Source organism: Callithrix jacchus, chromosome 12, assembly GCF_049354715.1.
Source record: "Callithrix jacchus isolate 240 chromosome 12, calJac240_pri, whole genome shotgun sequence".
NCBI lineage: Eukaryota > Metazoa > Chordata > Mammalia > Primates > Cebidae > Callithrix > Callithrix jacchus.
In genome coordinates, this window is record NC_133513.1 from 58,775,047 (window position 1) to 58,794,319 (window position 19,273).

A 19,273-nucleotide genomic window follows, 5' to 3' on the forward strand; every position below is an offset into this window, starting at 1 on the left:
AGCCAGGATGTGGTCAGAACCCAAACCCAGGCAGAACGCCCCAGAGCCCAGGCTCTCATAACCCTGTTGGAACCACGCCAGTTTCTAAAGGGCATCTTTGTCCATGGCTGTGCATTCATGACAGTGATAGAATGGGTACTGGGGTGCCCAATTTTCCAGATGAGGCAGAGAAAACAAAGTGAAGCAGCCTGTCCAGAGGACAAAGTGAGTGGTCTGGGGTCTTGGATTTCCAGCTTTCTGCCCAGTGTATCCTGCCCCCAGGTCAGGCATGTCTGGGTAGGCAGATCTAGGTAGGGGGGCCTGGGCATCAAACAAGCGTCTGGTTCTAGGCCTGGGGACCAGGTGAGGGGCCTGGCAAGTCCGCTGAGCACTGGGTACAGGGTACAACCCTCCACAGGGAAGCAGCTGGCATTGCAACAGGTCATCCGGGCAGCAGCAAAAAGTGGAAGAAAACCAAGCTTGTTGAGGATCTATCATATGCCAGGTACTTTGCAGATAATATCAGGGCTTATTTAATCCTTTCCACAGTCCTGGGAAGCTTCTCATTTATTTTTTTTAGAGATACAGTCTCACTCTGTTGCCCAGGCCGGAGTGTAGTGGTGCAATTCTAGCTCACTGTAACCTCCACCTCCTGGGCTCAAGCAATCCTCCTGCCTCAGCCTCCTAAGTAGCTGGGACTATAGGCATGCACCACTAGGCCTGGCTAATTTTTGTACTTATTTATTTTTTTAATGACAGGGTCTCTCTATGTTGTCCAGGCTGGTATTGAACTCTTGGCCTCAAGCAATCCTCCCGCCTCAGCCTCCCAAAGTGCTGGGATTGTAGGTGTGAACCACCACACCTGGCCCGCTTCTTATTTTAGACATCAGAAAAGGGCGCCAGCAGGATGTGGCTAACGTGATCCAGCACGGCAGAAGAGGTGGCAGAAGCAGCATTCCAACCTCGGTCTGAGGGTCTGGATCCTGTGACTGTCAATTCCTCGGCCCTTTGCTGTGACCCTGGAGCTCCTCTAACTTCCAGTCAAGGGCCGGGACTATTCTCAGCAGGGAGCATAGGGCCAATGGGTCAGCTGGCTTGGAGGGGAAGACAGCATGGCCATCTTTGTCACTCTTCTTCAGGGGTAAGCCCAGAGCAGCCTGAAGTTGAGTTTGCTGTCTCAGGCTGAGGCTACCCTGGAATTCCTGAGTGGCAGAAGCCTGGTGGCAATAGGGGGTGTGCACTGTGCCCTGAGCTGCCTGCTGCAAAGGCTGTGAGCCCTGGTGCAGCTCTAGCCTGTGTGGGCTGGGCAGCGGGCATGACTAGGGTGAAAGGCTGGCTCAGTGGCACAGCAGATGGTCACAGCTCTGAGACTTACTATTATCCCTATTTTACAGATGAGGAAATGAGACTCAGGAAGGTTGATTCACACAGATGGTGGCTGGTGGGGCTGGAAGCAAGACTTCCTGACCCCTGAAGCTGTGTCTCATGTCCCACAACCCTGCTGTCCCAAGACAGGTTTACCAGCAGTGAGCCATGCAGGGGGCATCTCAGCATCAGGGGCTGAAGTGGGTGCAGCAGTCTATCATCTCCATGCCTTACCATCACCACAGCTGGCCCCCACCTCCATCGTACTCCACAGTAACTGCAAAGAATCTCTCTAACAGAGATGCCTCCTCCACTTCTTTGAAAGCCATTCCCCTGCAACAGAGCATGAGAGACCCCCACTACTCCTTCCCCAGTGGCTAGCTCTGTGGCCACATGACTAGTCCTGGCTTCTACCTGATGGTGGGGCAGGAATTCTCTCTAGGGTCCTGCTGGAGTCAAAGCTGGCCTGGGAACTGGGCAATCTCAGCGGTGGGTGAGGAGCAACAGTGACTCAGGCCCAGGGCCACACTGGCGCTGTCAACGCTGCCACCACGGAAGTGATGATGGTAGAATAGGCACGAGGCACTCCCACTCGGAAAGCTCACAGGTGGAGGCATGCACAGGCTCTCCATCCACACTCAACTGGAATACACTATAAATATGCAACAGGCTTTGCCCCCTCTTCTATGAAGAGTTCTCTATAAAAGTGTCAGAAGCTAGGCGCCCACATCACCTTTGAGCTGATGAGGAGGTCGAAGTCTTCTCCCGGGAGCGATGAGTGGAAGGCAGCGGAATGAGGGGTCTTTGCTCATAATACCACCCTTGCTTCAAGTTCCTCCCAGCTCTCATGCATGTAGGAGTAAGCATGTTCTCAGAAGACCCTGTTACCTACTAGTTGAAGAGTCTACTCATGTGGCTTTAATTAGAGGAGAAAAGTGGCCGGGCACAGTGGCTCATGCCTGGCATCTCAGCACTTTGGGAGGCTGAGGTGGGAAAATTGCTTGATCCCTCCCACCTTTTCACTTCACCATTCCATATTGAAGTCATTTCTCTTTCCTCACATGTTATTATAAGCAGTCAGGAGGAGCCAAGCCACACTTTCAATACATTGTGTAGAAATATCCTCAGCTAAACATCTTATTTCATCACTTTCAAGTTCCACCTTCCACAAAACACTACAACACAAACACAGTGTTTGCTTGAGTGGCTAGAGACCAGCCTAGGCAACATGGTGAGACTCTGCCTCTACAAAAAATTAAAAAAAAAAATTAGCTGGGTGTGGTGGCATGCACCTGTGGTCCTAGCTCCTGGGCAGGCTGAGGTGTGAGGATCACTTGAGCCCAGGAGGTCGAGGCTGCAGTGAGCTGTGATCACACCACTGCACTTCAGTCTGGGTGACAGAGTGAGAGCTTGTCTCAAAGAAACCAAAAAATTAAAAATTAAAGAGGGGGTTGGGGGCAGTAGCTCACACCTGTAATCCTAGCACTTTGGGAGGCTGAGGCGGTGGATCACGAGGTCAGGAGTTCAAGACCAGCCCGGCCAAGATGGTGAAACTCTGTCTCTACTAAAAATAGAAAAATTAGCCAGGCGTGGGAGTAGGCACCTGTAATCCCAGCTACTTGAGAGGCTGAGGCAGAGAACTGCTTGAACCTGGGAGGCAGTGAGCCGAGATCATGCCACTGCACTCCAGCCTAGGTGACAGAGCAAGACTCCATCTCCAAAAAAAAAAAAGAAAGAAAATGAACATGTGTATGGTGCCCTAAAAACTGCCACTTGGAATTAAGTCAGAGAACTCTTAGGCAAAGACAACTTCTCAGGGAACCCCATCTAGCTCCCTCATTGAAAGCTCCTCTCCTCTTTGGTGAGTTTTATTCACTCCTCCAAACATATGAGCTGGTTCACAAGCCTGCTGGGGTCACGTGAGACTTGAGACCCAGAGAATCTGAAGCTCAGGAGCTGCTTCTCACAGTGGAGGTGGAACAAGCATGCCTGAACCCTCCCATCTACCCTTCTAACTGGTGATGCATTTTTATTTTCCTTCCTCCCTCCCTGGGAGGGAAAGACCCTCTGTGAAATGCCCCCTAAGCTGAGCAACCAAGCAGAATCAGTGAAAGCCTGGATTATCCCCAACAGCCAAGCCGCCAGCCCCTCCCAGCAGAGCAGCCTCTCCTCCCCTGGCAAAGTGGATGCAACCTAATCTATCACCTTCATGCCTTACCATCACCATGGCTGGCCTCCGCCTCCCTCTGCTCCATGCTAACTGCAAATCATCTCTCTAGCAGAGATGCCTCCTCCACTTCTTTGAAAGCAATTCCCCTACAACAGAGCATGAGAGACCCCCACTACTCCTTCCCCAATAGCTCCCAGGTGATCGCTCCAAGGTGGTTCCCATCTCCAAGCTCGAGACTGCTGGTTTCCTTTAAGTCAGGCATGCTGCCCATTTCTTTTTCTCGAGATGGAATCTTGCTCCTTTTGCCCAGGCTGGAGTGCAACGGCGTGGTCTCAGCTCACTGCAACCTCCGCCTCCCGGGTTCAAGTGATTCTCCTGACTCAGCCTCCAGAGTAGCTGGGATTACAGGTGCCCGCCACCATGACCAGCTAATTTTTGTGATTGTAGTGGAGATGGGATTTCAACATGTTGGCCAGGCTGATCTCAAACTCTTGACCTCAAGTGATCTGCCTGCCTCAGCCTTCCAAAGTGCTGGGATTACAGGTGTGAGCCACTGCGCCCGACCCACGCTGCCCATTTCTAAAACACTTATGGTTGACTTGAGTCACCAGCTAGACCAACACCCCAAATCATCCACAGCACTAAAGTCAATGAAGAAACCAAGGGGGAGATTTCAGCCTCTTACAAAGGGAGGGGAGAATTTTTTCTTTTCTCTTTTTGAGTTTCAGAAACCTGTTCAAGGGTGTCCTCTTTAATCTCCAGCCAAGGAGAGGGAGTGTGTACTAGACTGAGACATGGGGAACATAAACGGCTGCCCCCTGGGTGGATTACTGACTGCTTCTCACTTTAATCAGCCTCTGCAGGGCACCAGCGAGCCAGCGCGCTTCCGCAGAGAAGCAGAGGGCTGTTCACGGCTCTAGCGGTTGCCACGTCTTGGGGGCAAGCTCTGTTCTTTCTGCAGGACCTTTGAGAGAGAGCTCCTAGTCTGATCTGGTTCCTTTCTCTCTCTGATTCCTAAGCCCTGCTCTTTCTCCAAGGAAGAAACAGGTGCCTTTTTTTAGGTGCCTTCTAGGCACCTAAAAAAATACAAATTCCGGCCGGGCGCGGTGGCTCAAGCCTGTAATCCCAGCACTTTGGGAGGCCGAGGCGGGTGGATCACAAGGTCAAGATATCGAGACCATCCTGGTCAACATAGTGAAACCCCGTCTCTACTAAAGATACAAAAAATTAGCTGGGCACGGTAGTGCGTGCCTGTAATCCCAGCTACTCAGGAGGCTGAGGCAAGAGAATTGCCTGAACCCAGGAGGCGGAGGTTGCGGTGAGCCGAGATCGCACCATTGCACTCCAGCCTGGGTAACAAGAGCGAAACTCCGTCTCAAAAAAAAAAAAATACAAATTCCTCATCATGTCAGGGGATCGTCAGTGTGAGGGACCACAGCCTCCTCAGATAGAGCAACGGAACCTGGGGGTTGTCTTTTGAAAGAGCAGCTTCAACATGCACAATCATCTGCAACAAACCAGGACAAAGCAACACCTAATTCTGCTGATCAAAGCTTCAGAGCTCCAGTGACGTTCACAAAAAATAAACCTGTGAAAGCCAAGGTGCTAGATGATCCTACAATGCATGAGACCACGGGCCAGGCACCTCCCTGCCCCTCCAGGCCACTCTCCAGGCTCTCCGCCTGCTGCTGGCTGGGCTTTGGCCCACAGGGGCAAGGAGATCAGAGGAAGAATGGAGGAAATTTATTCTTTCAGCTCCCTCCTATGGGCTTACAGCCGGCTGGGTGTGTCCCACCCCATCCCCAGACAAAGACACTCTCTAGGTTCTAGGACTCCTCCCCCCATCAGGCCTGGGCTGGAATGGCTTCACTGTTACTAGTTTTTAGATAGAATGCACAACTTCCTGGGGTTCCTACATCTGCTCTTAAAATATTCTCAAATTAGGCTGGGTGCAGTGGCTCACACCTGTAATCCCAGCACTTTGGAGACTGAGGTGGGAGGATTGCTTGAGCTCAGGAATTCGAGACCAGCCTGAGCAACATAGTAAGACCCCATCTCTACAAAAAATTTTAAAAATACAAAAATTAGCCAGGCATAGTGGTGTGCACTTGTAGTCCCAGCTACTCAGGAGGCAGAGGCTGGAAGATCGCTTGAACCCAGGAGTTCAAGGTTGTAGTGAACTATGATCGGGTCACTGCACTCCAGCCTGGTGACAGAGCAGGATCTTGTCTTAATAATAAAATAATAAATGTTTTTAAAATCCGCAAATTGCTTAATCTGAGCATGCCATTGCCTATTAAGACTCTGACTAACAGAGACATTAATGAGGCTTACATTGAATACTCAAGAATTTATTATGCCCTTGAACCAATGGCTTTGACATGTTGTAAACATGAACAATAAAAGACCCTCATTTTGACCCAGGCCATAGACCACCAGGCCATAAGGATCCTTCTTTGAAATCCCAGGCCAGATATGCTTGGTCCCTTGCACAGGGAAGCCCTCTGGTCCCTCTGGAATGAAGCATTCATGGGAGGCCCATCTTTCTGGGCTTTCCAGTCTGGTTGGGGGGCAGTCCTTTACCCACAGAACACAGGGGTCTGTGCACACTTGAGTCTTGGGCCTGAGGACTGGCCATGCCAGGGGGACTTCTATTCCAGGGAGACTCCTTCTGGGTAAGGAGGGCTGAGAATTTGCTTGCATCTTGCTGTCAGCTGGAATGAGCACAGCTGGGAGGATGCAAAGAGCCCGTGGCTGGGTTTTGGCACTGGCTTTGTAACAACTCTAGGGCAAACACTGGCAGCACCTTTGAAGGGCTAGAAAGAAGGTGGAATGTTCACCATCAGCTATGAAGGGAGTACTCCTGCTCTGTACTATTTCCTCCTCAGATGTCTCAGGAGTGCTCTGCTAATGTGTCTGGAATATCGGCCTTGCAAGGAATGGGCATGAACATGGCTCACTGGCATCTTGGGAGAGATGAGGCCCAAGTGTTCTCTGCTCTCTGTCCGAAGCAAAACTCCAGCCCTTTCCTCCATGGCCCCCAGCCCTCCTGCACTCTCTTCCCATCTTCAGAGGCTCTGAAGCACCAATGTCCTGTGTCCTCCCTCCTAGATGAGGTGCACCAAAAGGGTAGAGCAAGCCGAGCCCAGCGTTAAGCCCAAGCACATGTAAAAGGACATCACCACCCCTGTGGCCTCGGCCAGCTCCCTGGGCACAATCTTAGGCCCGTATAGGAGGGCCAGGGTGCTGAGGTAGCCGTTGCTGAGCCCCAGTAGGGAGTTGAGGAGTGCAGGGTACACATCAGACTGGAAGAGCACAGTCTTCAGGTGGATGCGGGGCTGGTAGTTACAGAGCACAAAGAGGGGGATGAGGCAGGTCCGGAGGAGCACGAGCCCCGGGAGCACCATGCTGTTGGGCCCTGGCACCTGGATCCAGGCTGTGAGCTGCCGACCACACAGGTCGGCAAAGTTGTACAGGAGGAAGGTGGTGAGGGGGACGAAGAACTTGGTGGTCCACAGTGAGCCCGAGCCCTTGTGGAGGGACTCGATGTTGGTGCAGACAGCGGGGTAGATGAGGCTGCTGATGAAGAAGACGTAGGTGACACAGAAGCCCAGGCTGGCCGTCTTCTTCAGGATGGGGCGGAGGGGGGGCGTGTGGGAGTCACTGGATCTGGAGGCCACCAAAGGAGGACTGGGGGAGTCCTGAGGCAGCTCCTCTTCACCTGAAAACACGTGGGCTGCAAGAACAGGCCTCATGTAGTATCTGCAGGGATGAGGCAGGGCCAATGTCAAGCAGGTCACTTGGGATCTGAATCAGCACTGCCAGGGGTGGGCACTCAGAACAGAACCTTCCAGCCCAGCATGGAAAGCCCGAGCCCCACATGCCCACAGCCCCCGCATCCCCTGAGAGGATGGATGAGGTTGCAAGGTGGCCAGAGCAAGGCCTGCACTGTCCCTGGCCTGCCTGCCAGCACAGTGGCCGTGCCATGAGCAGGGACAGAGGAAACCAGCATTGACCACCATACAGTGACACTGGGCCCTGAGCTGGCTCACCTGTTTTTTGTTATGCTTTATGAGAGTAGAGGTAAAACAGTATTAATAATGCAAATTTCTAACATGATAAAAGGAATACATGCCTGATACAACAAACCCAAATAATACGGAAAATAAATGGTATAGTATTAATAGAAGGAGAACTCTAACTTGCTCCCACTTCTCATCTCACTCCTTAGTGGTAGTGACTGTTAACAGTCTAGGCTGGGCATGGTGGCTCGTGCCTATAATCCCAGTACTTTGGGAGACAGAGGGAGGATTGCTTGAGCCCAGGAGTTCGAGATCAGCCTGGGCAACCAAGTGAAACCCTGTGCTACAAAAATGATGATGACAATAATAATAATTTAAAAATAATAGAAATTAGCCAGGTGTGGTGATGGTATATGCCCATAGTCCCAGCTACTGGGGAGGCTGAGGCAGGAGGATTGCTTGAGCTGTTGTTCAAGGTTCTAGTGACCTATGATCACACTACCACACTGCAGCCTGGATGGCAGAGTGAGACCCTGTCTCAACAAAACAAAATATCAAAACCAATCTGTATATATTGTTCCATGCACATACAAACAACACTCACAGTTACATTTCTTAAGCAAGAGTGGGGTCGAGCCATACATATTAGAAAACTTTCTGTAACAGTGTAATGCCTAAACACAATATATGTCAATAATATATATAAACGCCTTATACTAACTACCTAGATCATGCATAACTATTAAACATAAATGAATACATGAAGTTGCCTAAAGAACAGTATCCTGTGGCCAACCTTTTACATAGGAACATGTGGCCTATGTCTCCCTCGTGTTACTCCATAATGGGTCACTGGATGGATGCACAGTTTAACTGCTCCCCTACTGATGGACATTAGGTTGCCTCAACTTTTCATTACTACAGACAATGTTGCAATGAATATCCTTACACATAAATCCTTGCACATATATACTAGTATTTTGGTGGGGCAGATTTCTAGAAGAGGAAATGGCTGGATTAAAACATTTACACCTTTAAAGTTTTTATTGCTCCTGATAAACTGCTCTCCAAATATACCACCAGTTTGTCTCTGCTCAGCACCATTCACCCACCCTAACAGAAGTAACTTGCCCTGTTCATCTCTCCCAGAGTACCCGTTTAGTTCCTTCCAAAGAACTGACCACAATCTATAGTAATTGCATTGATTTACTTGTTTATCACATGTCTCCTTCAGTAGAAGACAGGTTCCTGTCACACCTGTAATCCCAGCACTTTGGGAGGCCAAGGTGGGAGGATCACCTGAGGTCAGGAGTTTGAGACCAGCCTAAACAAATGGTGAAACTCTAGCTCTACTAAAAATACAAAAATTAGCTGGCATGGTGCCAGCACCTTAGGAGGCTGAGGCAGGAGATCGCTTGAACCCGGGAGGTGGACATTGCAGTGAACCGAGATTATGCCACTGCACTCCAGCCTGGGTGACAGAGCAAGACTCTATCTCAATAAAAAGGAAAAGAAAATAAAAAGAAGACAAGTTCCTGGGGCAAAGACTACATTTGACTGTTTATAGCTAAATCTTCAGGCACAGAGCAGCCCTTCAACACATAACTGTTGAAGGAACTGAGAAGGAGCCTACAGAAGTGTCTTATCTTCAATGCTGAGTATCATCTATCTTTCCGACTTCTACTCTGACCAGTGAGAGAGTTTAGATCACTCTGCCTTGCTGTGTGACCATCTTGCCTGAGCCACTCAACCTCTATGAGCACTAGATATCAGAAAACCAGGAGACACAGGCTGGCTGTATTAATGCAGCTCATAGGGACTTGGTGTAGGGGTGTGTGTGTAAGCAGTAACTTGGTTCTGGTTTCAGCCTCGTCTCTGCCTCCCTGTGAGATCTTGGACAAGGCACGCCCCTTTCTGGGCCTGCTTCCTCCTCTGTAACATGGAGGTTTCACACAGCCGAGAGTTCTGAAGCCCCAGTCAGTCCCCCTACCCTAAGACCAGCAGATAACATGCATGTGGATGAGTGGGTGTGTGGGAGGCCCCTACCCAGAATCACTCTTGAGTGACAGTGAATGGAGTGCTTCAGCCAAGTTCTGTCTGGTTTCACCATCGCTATCTAGGGAAAGGAATGTTCCTACTTCCCCTCTATTCAGCCTTGTCAGGTCCTTGCCTTAAGTCTGTTCTCAGGAAATTCTCGGTCAAGTTCCTCTGGTCGAAGCTCTTCCTCCTAAGTTCCTCCAAATGTTCCTGCCTCACCTCACCCTGCCAAATGCAGGGTGGGTGGGCTTGCCTTTTCAGGAAGATTTTATCCGAGCAGAGCTGAGATCACAGCTCTCTCCATGAGCCCCATCCTTAGAGAGGTGTCTACGAGCCCACAAATCCTGACCCTAGTTTTGCAAAACTTTCTGTAACAGTGTAATGCCCAAATACAATATATGTAAATGATACATATAAATGCTTTATACTAACTGCCTAAACCCTCCTTGGTAAAATGGAGGCTTCACACAGCCAAAAAGTTCTGAAGCCCCAGTCAGTCCTCCCACCCTAAGGACCAGCAGATAACACACCTGTGGGTGAGTGGGTCTGTGGGAGGCCCCTCCCCAGAATCGCTCTTGAGTGACTGTGAACGGGGTGCTTCAGCCAAGAGCCCTGTCTGGTTTTACAATCACTATCTAGGGAAAGGAATATTCAGCCTTGTCAGGTCCTTGACTTTAAGTCTGCTCTCAGGAAATTCCCCACCAAGTTCCTCTGGTCGCAGCAAAGAAACAGAGGTTTCTGTCCAGGCATGGTGGCTCGTGGCTGTAATCAAAATCAATACCAGCACTTTGGGAGGCTGAGGTGGGTGGATCACTTGAGGTCAGGAGTTCGAGACCAGCCTGGCCAACATGGTGAAACTCTGTCTCTACAAAAAATACAAAAAATTAGCTGGGCATGGTGGCCCATGCCTGTTGTCCCAGCCACTCTCCAGAGGTGGGAGAATCACTTGAGCCCAGGAGGTCAAGGCTGCAGTGAGTTGTGATTGCACCATTGCACTCCAGCCTGGGTGACACAGTGAGACTCTGTCTCAAAAAAAAGAAAATTGAAGTGTCTACAGGATAGCATGGTCCTGAAATTGAATTATCTACAGGATAGCATGGTCCTGGGTATTCTCTGTCTCACATGCTCAGCTGGAAGGGACTCTGGCCTGCCTAAACGAGACTAGAAACTAGGGTGACCAACCATCCTGGTTTGCCTGAAACTGTCTTGGTTTTATTTTATTTATTATTTATTATTATTATTTTTTGAGACAGAGTCTCACTCTATTGCCAGGCTGGAGTGCAGTGGCACAATCTCGGCTCACTGCGACCTCCACCTCCCAGGTTCAAGCGATTCCCCTGCCTCAGCCTCCTAAGTAGTTGGGACTACAGGTGCACGCCACCACGCCTGGCTAGTTTTTTTGTATTTTAGTAGAGATGGGGTTTCACCATGTTGGCCAGGATGGTCTTGATCTCCTGACCTTGTGATCTGCCTGCCTCAGCCTCCCAAAGTGCTGGGATTGCAGGCGTAAGCCACCACGCCCGGCACTGTCCTAGTTTTAATAGTTACAGTCCCTTGTCCTGGGAGTTCCTTTGGCTCTAAGCAAGCAAGGAAGGTTGGCTACCCTGCTGGAAACAGACCCACCCAAAGCACCGGAAACAGGATGAGGAAACAGCAGGAGTGGGGCAACCCTCCTGTTCCTCTGTTCATTCAGTGGCTGGAGAATAATTTAATACACCCCGATGCAATGCCAGGCAGTGTACAGGGTGCTGGGGGATGGGAAGCCAGCCAGGTCACAGGAAGCATGGGATGGGATGTCAGCCTGGAGCCACAGCTAGGCAATTTCTGAGAATGGCCCTGAAGAGGTGGGGAGAACTGGGCAGCTCAGGGGTCGGTCTGGGATACTGTGTAGCTCAAGCAGCTCAGCCCACTCCTATCCTCCTGAACGCTGAGGTCTGCTGAAGTGAAGAATCCAACAGCTGGGGAAAGTGGCTCACTCCCAGCCCAGGGGGATTCGATATTTTGCTGAAAGCCTGGGGATTCTGGGGATTAACGAGTGACTCTCCTCATGAGGGCAGGAAGAGGGTAGTCTCGAGCCAGGGATGTAGCACAATCTGGTGGAGGGAGGCAACTCTGGAAACAGCTCCAGTCCTGCCTACGACTCACCAGGTGAGTGACCTGGAGCATGCTTGTGAGCTTGCCTAAGCCTCAGTTTCCCCATCTCCCAAGTGAGAAAATACACTGCACAGATTGTCATAAATCATAAAAAAAATTTACATGTAAACTGTTCAGCTTAGTGCCACTGCAAAAATCAGCTTCCTATGGAACAGGGCCGCATCAGGGTAGGTCCCTCCCCAGCTCTGCTGGCTCATGCACCTGGCACATCACTTAGCCACCTCTTGGTCTGTTTCCCCACCTGTTAAATGGGGATGACTCCTGCCTTTCCTACATCAAATAAGATAGTGGATAGGAAAATGCTTTGAAAAGAATAAAACACAAGAGAAAGACAAGGATTATTTTTGTAAAAAGCAGCAGGCTTTTTTACAAAAAGCAGCAAGAAAGCAAAAGGAAGAACTGGAGAGAGAAAGCAAGAGAGATACTTGAGGCAAGAAAGCTGGTTGTGGAGGTGGAAAGAAGCCCCACAAGACAGCAAGTTGTCCAAGCACAGGTTTGGAGTCATCTTAAAATCCTGCCTGGCTCTGTTACCTACTGGCTCTGAGATTTAGGCAAGTAATTTAACCTCTGTGCCAGGCGCGGTGGCTCACGTCTGTAATCCCAGCACTTTGAGAAACTGTGGCAGGAGGATCACTTGAGCACAGGAGTTTGAGACCAGTCTGGACAACATAGTGAGACTCTGTCTCTACAAAAACTTATAAAAAAATTAGCTGGGTGTGGTGGCAAACACCTGGATCCCCAGCTATTTGGGAGGCTGAGGTGGAAGGATAGCTTGAGCCCAGGAGGTCAAGGCTGCAGCAGGCCATGATCACATCATTGCACTCCAGCCTGGCCTGCAGAGCGAGACCCTGTCTCTACTAAAACAACAATAATTTAGTCTCTCTGAACCCTGGTTTTCTAATCTGTGCATGGGAATAATAAATAATAGTACTGTACTCTAAGAGGAACAGGGGAGTGTTCATTTTCTATTTATTTATTTATTTTAGAGAGACAGGGTCTTGCTGTCAACCAGGCTGGAATTGCAGTAGTGCAATCAGCTCACTGCAGCCTCCAACTCCTGAACTCGAGCAGTCTTCCCAGTTCAGACTCCTGAGTAGCTGGGATTCTAGGCACGTGCCACCATGCCCCGCTAACTTTTTATTTTTTGTAGAGACAGCGTCTCACCCACTTGCATGTTATCTGCAGGTCCTTAGGGTGGGAGGAATGACTGGGGCTTCAAAACTACTTGGCTGGGTGAAACCTCCATTTTACAGAGGAGCAAGTAGGCCCAGAAAGGGGTGTGCCTGGCCCAAGATCACACAGGGAGGCAGAGACAAGGCTAAAACCAGAATCAAGTTACTGCTTACACACACACCCCCCACACCAAGTCCCTGTTTGAGCCGTGTTAATACAGCCAGCCTGTGCCATGACTGCACCATTGCTTCTGTGTTGCCCAGAATGGGTCTTGAACTCCTGGGCTCGAGAGATCTACTGCCTTGGCCTCCCAAAGTGCTGGGACTACAGATGTGCTCCACAGCACCTGGACAGAAGTGTGAGCATGGAATGAGGTAGGACACATCAAGCTGGTGGGAACACAGTGCTATAGGAAGAGGCTGTGTTCACCAATGGGAACTATTATTCACGGTGATTAAGCTTGAGGCGCCAGCTGCTTGGGCGCAGCAAGGAGCCAGCTTCTCATGTCCACCAGCCAAGCCAATTTGTTGAGCTACTGCTTTGAACCACAGCACCTAGACCAAGAGGCCAGCATAGAACCTGCTGAGAAAAAGCAGCACAGCTATAACTGCACACACGGGAAGGAGGCCCGGGCAGTGAGTGGCGCCTTCACCTGGAGTACTCTAGCCTGGAGAGCAGCAGGTAGAGTCCAAGGCAGAGCACGAGGAAGACAGTGGCCGTCAGGAAGAAGGCCAGGGCGCTGTCCCTCACGTCGCTGGATGCAGCCAGGTCCACCAGAGAGGCCACGGCACTGACTGTCCCACCCATGGCTCCTCCTGCAGAGAACAGAGGACACCAGAGATGGTGAGGGGTGGGCAAGGAGGAGGAGTGGCCGCGAGTCCCTCCCTGCTTGGGTTTCACAGACCAAAATAAAATTCCTCGGTGTGAAAAGTGCCAAAGCCCTCTCAGTGTCCTGAAGCTCGGGAGGCAGGGAGGGCCCAGCTGCCAGGCCCGTCCTGCATTTCCTGAGTTTCCAAGGGGTCGTTTTCCCCTCTCTATGCTGGACTTGAGAGCAGCTGCTGCCTGAAGTGGCACGTGGCCTCCAGCACCAGTCTGCTGCCTTTCCTGTTTCACCTCCGACCCTCAACCTCCATCTCTCTCTATTGCCCTTCTAGTGGGGGCTGAAATTTTAGATTTAAGGGCAGGAAGTGCCAGAGACCTCTGGATTTCCTCTTCTCTGACCCCAGCCCAAACCACCCACCAACCAAACTGGGAAGGAGGCTCAGGGACTGTCCTCATATAGGGTCCCCTGCTGCTCAGAGACCACCCTTTCTGGGGGTGTCCTCACTGGCTATAAACCCCACCATCACCCACCCATGAGCTCACAGAACCTACTGTGTATCCCAAGGTGGCTATGGCACCATACACATGTAAATGCACGTGTAACAAATACAACACCTGCACACACACAGTCACACACCCACACACAGTCACACATCTACACATACACCTATGCACACACAAGCATGCAACCACCCACCACATGGAATGTTCTTGCCAAGGGCTTTGACACATATTACCCATGAGACCTGTGGCTGCCACACCTTTCACTGCTACCTAACAGAGGAGGCCCCAAGACCTACTGGGATGCCAGTGGGCCCAGGAGTCAGACGGACAGTGTGTCACCCTGGACTCTGCGACTTGCTAGCTGAAAGCCTGGGGGTAACATGCTTCTCTGACTTTAGAGTGTGCTTGCCTACAGAATGGAAATAACAATACTCGCCCTGTGTGGTTGCTTTGAGGACTGACAGATGATGTTCAGAAAGGGCCCGGCACATGGGAAACAAAAACAAATGCTATTCCCTTCCTTGTCTTGACGGCACTGTTGCTTCTAGGAGGCAGCAGATGTGCCTTTCTTTTCCTTGAACACTCACAGCCATGGGTCGTCTTCCTGTGTGGGCCATGAGTCAGAAGGCCCGTGTGCAGCACTGCTTGGGAATTCTGGCACAGGTCTGGGCAGGTAACTTACTTTCTTCCCTGCCTGTGTCTGTTGGCCTGGAAAATGGTGCTAATCCCTGTCCTATTCATCACAGATAACCGTAGTGAGGTGGAAACAGGACGATAGGTGGAAAAGCACCGACTACAAGGCCAGAGGCATCATCAATGCGGGAAGGCCTGGGGGTGAGTGGGTGGACTGGCAGATGAATCTGCCTACTTCAGAGCATCAGAATGGCCACTCCTGAACAGGCGGGAAGAAGGCTGACTGGGGCAGGGTCATGTGGGTCCATGTGGGCAGGGCCAGCTTTGTCTCCATCGGGCAGCTTTTATGCAGCACCACTTTTCTGCCCACTGTTTCATGAAGCAGAGAAGAAGGGGGACAGTCAGGCCCCATCCACCATGGCGCGCCATCACTGCTCCCCCTGCTCTGCCTGTGGCCTCCGTGGCTCTACTGGGAATAGTCCTTGGCCCAATGGAGAATCCTTTCCCCAGCCTCCCCACCATAAGTTCTATTAGCCTGAGTGATATTTGAGGGAGGGCAAAGGTATAAAAATTAGCATCATAATTAGGAGTACAGACTTTAGAATCCAAATTTCCGAGTCCAAACCTGGCTCTTCTACTTCTAGTTGTGTGACCGTGAGCAAGTCCTCAACCTCCCTGTGCCTCTGTATCCTCCTCTATACAATGGGGGTGTTAATAATACCCACCTCATAGGGCTGTGATGCAGATTAAAAGGATTATTACACGCGAAGCACTCAGAGGCCTGCCTGGCGCAGGGAAGTGCCAAATACCAAACAAATCCTTTCTGATTCCCAGTTAGGTGCTTGGCTATTTCTGTCCTTCCCACATCAAAGCAGCAACAACGGGTAAACCCTTTGCCAAGAGGGTGCCCATTTCTGAGAAGCTGTAATCCCCATCTAGACGTTTTGTAAGAACTGGGGTTAAACTCAGTAAGACACTCCCCAGCCGCCCCAAGGAAGAGATCTTAACATCACTGCCTACTGATTTTCCTCTCTCTTTTTCCAACTTGTAGAGAATTTACAATATTATCATCAACAACAAACCAGGCCTCCGGGAACTCATCCTTCATGACTCTCTACTTTTATCTCATCAGTTATGGAAATACATGCAAATGAGGGGTTTAAAAAAACAGCAGCGCAGAAGAAATGAATTGTTCCTAAGATGCCAACATGTGCGGAATTCAGACGGGCTGTGCTGGAAAAAAGCAAGTGGGGCTGGCGAGGTGGCCTTGCGGCCTCTGGGAGACTGAGACACCTCGATTTTCCAGGGTGTGGGGTGCCCACCAGGGCCCCATACAGTGGTGACCATGGTGTAGACTCAGGGTCACTAATACTGGTGTAGAAGTACTAAACTTCCCCACTTTTCTCAATAGACTTTCTGAAAAATCCACAGGAGATTCCCATCCCTAGAAGATCACAGATGGCCACATCAACCCGAGGACTGCTTGCCAATGTAAATGGTGTGTTTGGTCACTGGCTCCTGGAGAGGCTGCTGGCAAGGATGGGAGGAGCTAAGGACATATAAGAGCCTCCTTCTGAGACTATAGCAACACAAGGGATTAAATCCCATGTCCAGTGGCCACTGCCTTCAGTCCAGAAAAGTCCTTTTGAAAGCACTGCTGGCGTGTGCTGCCTGCATCCAGGAAACTTAGCAACAAGTCCATTTTTATTTCATCTCAGGCCCAAGTGTTTCCCAGGATGTAGCCAGAAGCCTAATCCAATCTCAGAAATGGCAAACAGACGGAAGCTCACATCTAGACTCTGATCTGCAGAGAGGAACTGCCTCAAGTGCTGCGCTGAGAAGGATTTAGAAGCTCAGGAGGAAAGACAGAGATCCCCCAGTGATGTCTGACACCGGCTCGAGTGGGGAAGGACATACCCTTGTCAAAGGACTGTCATCCTGGCCACATGCTTCCTGGTGTTATTAACTGAGGGGCACAGCACGGGCTTCTTGTGAAATTGCTGTCAGTGGGCAAATGTATAGAGCTCGCCTCTGCACAGCAGGGGCATGTGGAGGGGTAGATAGAGCAGGAGGGCCCCAGTCTTGCTCACAGGGACAGTGGCCTCCTGGCAAAGCACCAATGCTTTCTGACCCAACTCCCTTTTACCTGGCTGGGTCACCTCGGTGAGAGACATGTGTGTTTCCAGCTTAGAGAACAAAACGGCCAAGGACTCCAGAAGAGGCTCATCAATATCAGCATCAAACATCAGCTAGAGGGGTTGGCCCACGTCCTGCATGGGCGCACCCACGGGATACCAAAGCTTGTGGGGGAGGGGACAAGGAGTTTATTCACAGGGCTGCTCTGAGGGGACTGGCACTTGATCATTTTTGTATCCCCAGGACATAGCAGGTCCTCTATACAATCGGAAAGGAAGAAAAGAAAGATAGAGGGAAGGAGAGGAGACAAGAAGGGGAGAACAGATAAGGGAAAGGAAAAATAGAAGAGGAACAGGAGAAGGAGGGAAGGAAAGGGAAGAAGCCTGGTTTCAGGATTTGCATTTTGTAGGCCGACCATGTTATCCAAAAATATCTGCAACTCCGTCTCCCCTCCTGCCTACTTTCTCAGTCACAGCGGGAGACTTTCCTACTCTCCCACTGATGTGTGTCCATCTGTCTTGAGTCTGGGTGAGCTTATTGCCATGGTGGAACTGACCTTGTGTGGCTTCTGTTGCTAAATCAGAAATAAAGTTTCTGCCTGGATCTCCTGAAATGTCAGCTTTTGCAACCCAGATGCCATGCCATGAGGAAGTCCAAGCTGCTGCCATGTGAGGTCCACATAGAGAGGAATAGAAGTCCTAACCCAGCCTTGCTTAAGCTTCCAGCCAGCAGCCACCAACACGCCAGCCAGGACAGCACGCCCCCCGGAACTGGACCCTCCCGCCCCCCGTAGAGCGATGCTGGCTGATGCCATGGGGAGAAGAGAAGAGCTCTCCCTGCAAACTCCTGTCCAAGCTGCAAGTTTGTAAGTAGTAGAAATGGCTGTTGTTGCTCTAAGCCACTAACTTTTGGGGTAGCTTGTTATGCAACACTAGACGATTGAAACAGAACTCCCGTGACTCCTGGGTGGATGAACCTGGTCAGCTGCTTGGACCCTGCTCTCACCTGATATCAGCGCCTGGGAGTTCCTCATAGGGAAGGAGCCCGTCATGCCGTAGATGCTGCTGCTGAAGATGGTGGAGGCACTGCTGAGGATCACCATGCAGACAATGGTGACAGCAAAAAAGCCATGGGTCCAGGAGGAGGTGTCCACCTTCACCAGCGCGGTTATCACCACGAAGATGGCCAGGATGATAGTCAGTGAGGTCAGCACACGGACGTGGACCACAACCCTAGGGCGAAGATGCTAGAAGCAGTTAGACGCCCCTTCAGGGCTCCTGTGCAGACTGGGGCTGGTGAGCCACCTTAAGGGAAGCAGACAAGCTCAGCGGTTAGGACTGTTCACTCTGCAATCAGGAGGCTTGCATTTGAATCCTGCCTTCCCGGCTCCCTAGCTGTGTGGCCTTGAGTAAGGGACTCAGTTGTTTCGGTTTCAGCTTTTGAACCTGTACAATGGGGAGAGTGGATCCACCTCAAGTGCAGGTGAGGCTTAAGAGGTGAGCAGTGTGGGGTACAGAGGGCAGTGCCTGGCTCGGGGCCAGTGCTCAGTGGGTACTGCTGCTTTTCACTTTGCTGTGCGGTTCAAGGACAGCAGGACACCATGATGCTCAAGACAAACCCTTGCTCTTTCTGCCACGGGACTGAGCTCCTGCTGGCTGTCTAGTGTTTAAACAGAGCAGCCACACACCGAGCTTCCTTTCCCTGAAACTTAGGAGGTTTTAGAGGGAGAGGGAAGACGGGAAGAAAATCACCACTATCATCATCATAGCAAACACTCACACAGCATTTAATGCGTGCTCTTCTAGGCATTTTCTGTATGCTAGTGCGTTTGATTCTTACACCGGTTCCGTAAGACAGGTATTCCTACCTATCCCATGTATACAGATAAGGAAGCTGAGGTCAGAGAAGTTAAGGAACTTGCTCAAGGTCACTCAGCAGTGAACCCAGGAGATCTGGCTCTGGCCAGTTCTCAGAATGATGCTCTGCTGCCTCTCCTGGAGTGAGGAAATATGGATGGCACAGAAGAGGTAGCCAGTGCCGGGACATCTTCCTGTAATGGCCTCAGTTGTCATGGGGAGCAGCTGATGCCAAGTTACTGCTGTCTGGGGTCAAGGGAACCCCCACACGCCCCCTGCGTCATGCCTGTGTATGAGCCATGCGCTTTTCCCAGCCCCCATGCTGGCCTGGGGAGAAAAGCAGGGTAGGAGTCTATCTGAGAAGCTGCACATTTTTATTCTAGGGAGCAAAAACATCATCTCAAGGGGCTGCTTAAATTATC

At 50.8% G+C, this 19,273-nt stretch overlaps 1 protein-coding gene across 3 annotated transcripts in view; it reads right to left on the bottom strand.

Moving 5' to 3' along the window:
- Positions 1-5,849: 5,849 nt before the first annotated feature.
- SLC29A3 (solute carrier family 29 member 3) overlaps positions 5,850-19,273 on the bottom strand; it is a 45,504-nt gene continuing 32,080 nt past the window's right edge. For 2 of the 3 annotated variants that reach the window (XM_009009772.3, XM_009009770.3), the window contains 3 exons: positions 18,001-18,227; positions 13,553-13,715; positions 5,850-7,276 (listed from right to left, as the gene is read on the bottom strand). In XM_009009772.3, coding sequence (XP_009008020.1) covers positions 6,622-7,276; positions 13,553-13,715; positions 18,001-18,227 — 1,045 coding nt within the window. In that variant the 3' untranslated portion in view covers positions 5,850-6,621. The remainder of the gene's footprint in view (positions 7,277-13,552; positions 13,716-18,000; positions 18,228-19,273) is intronic. The other variant, XM_035268054.2, reaches the window with a different exon arrangement.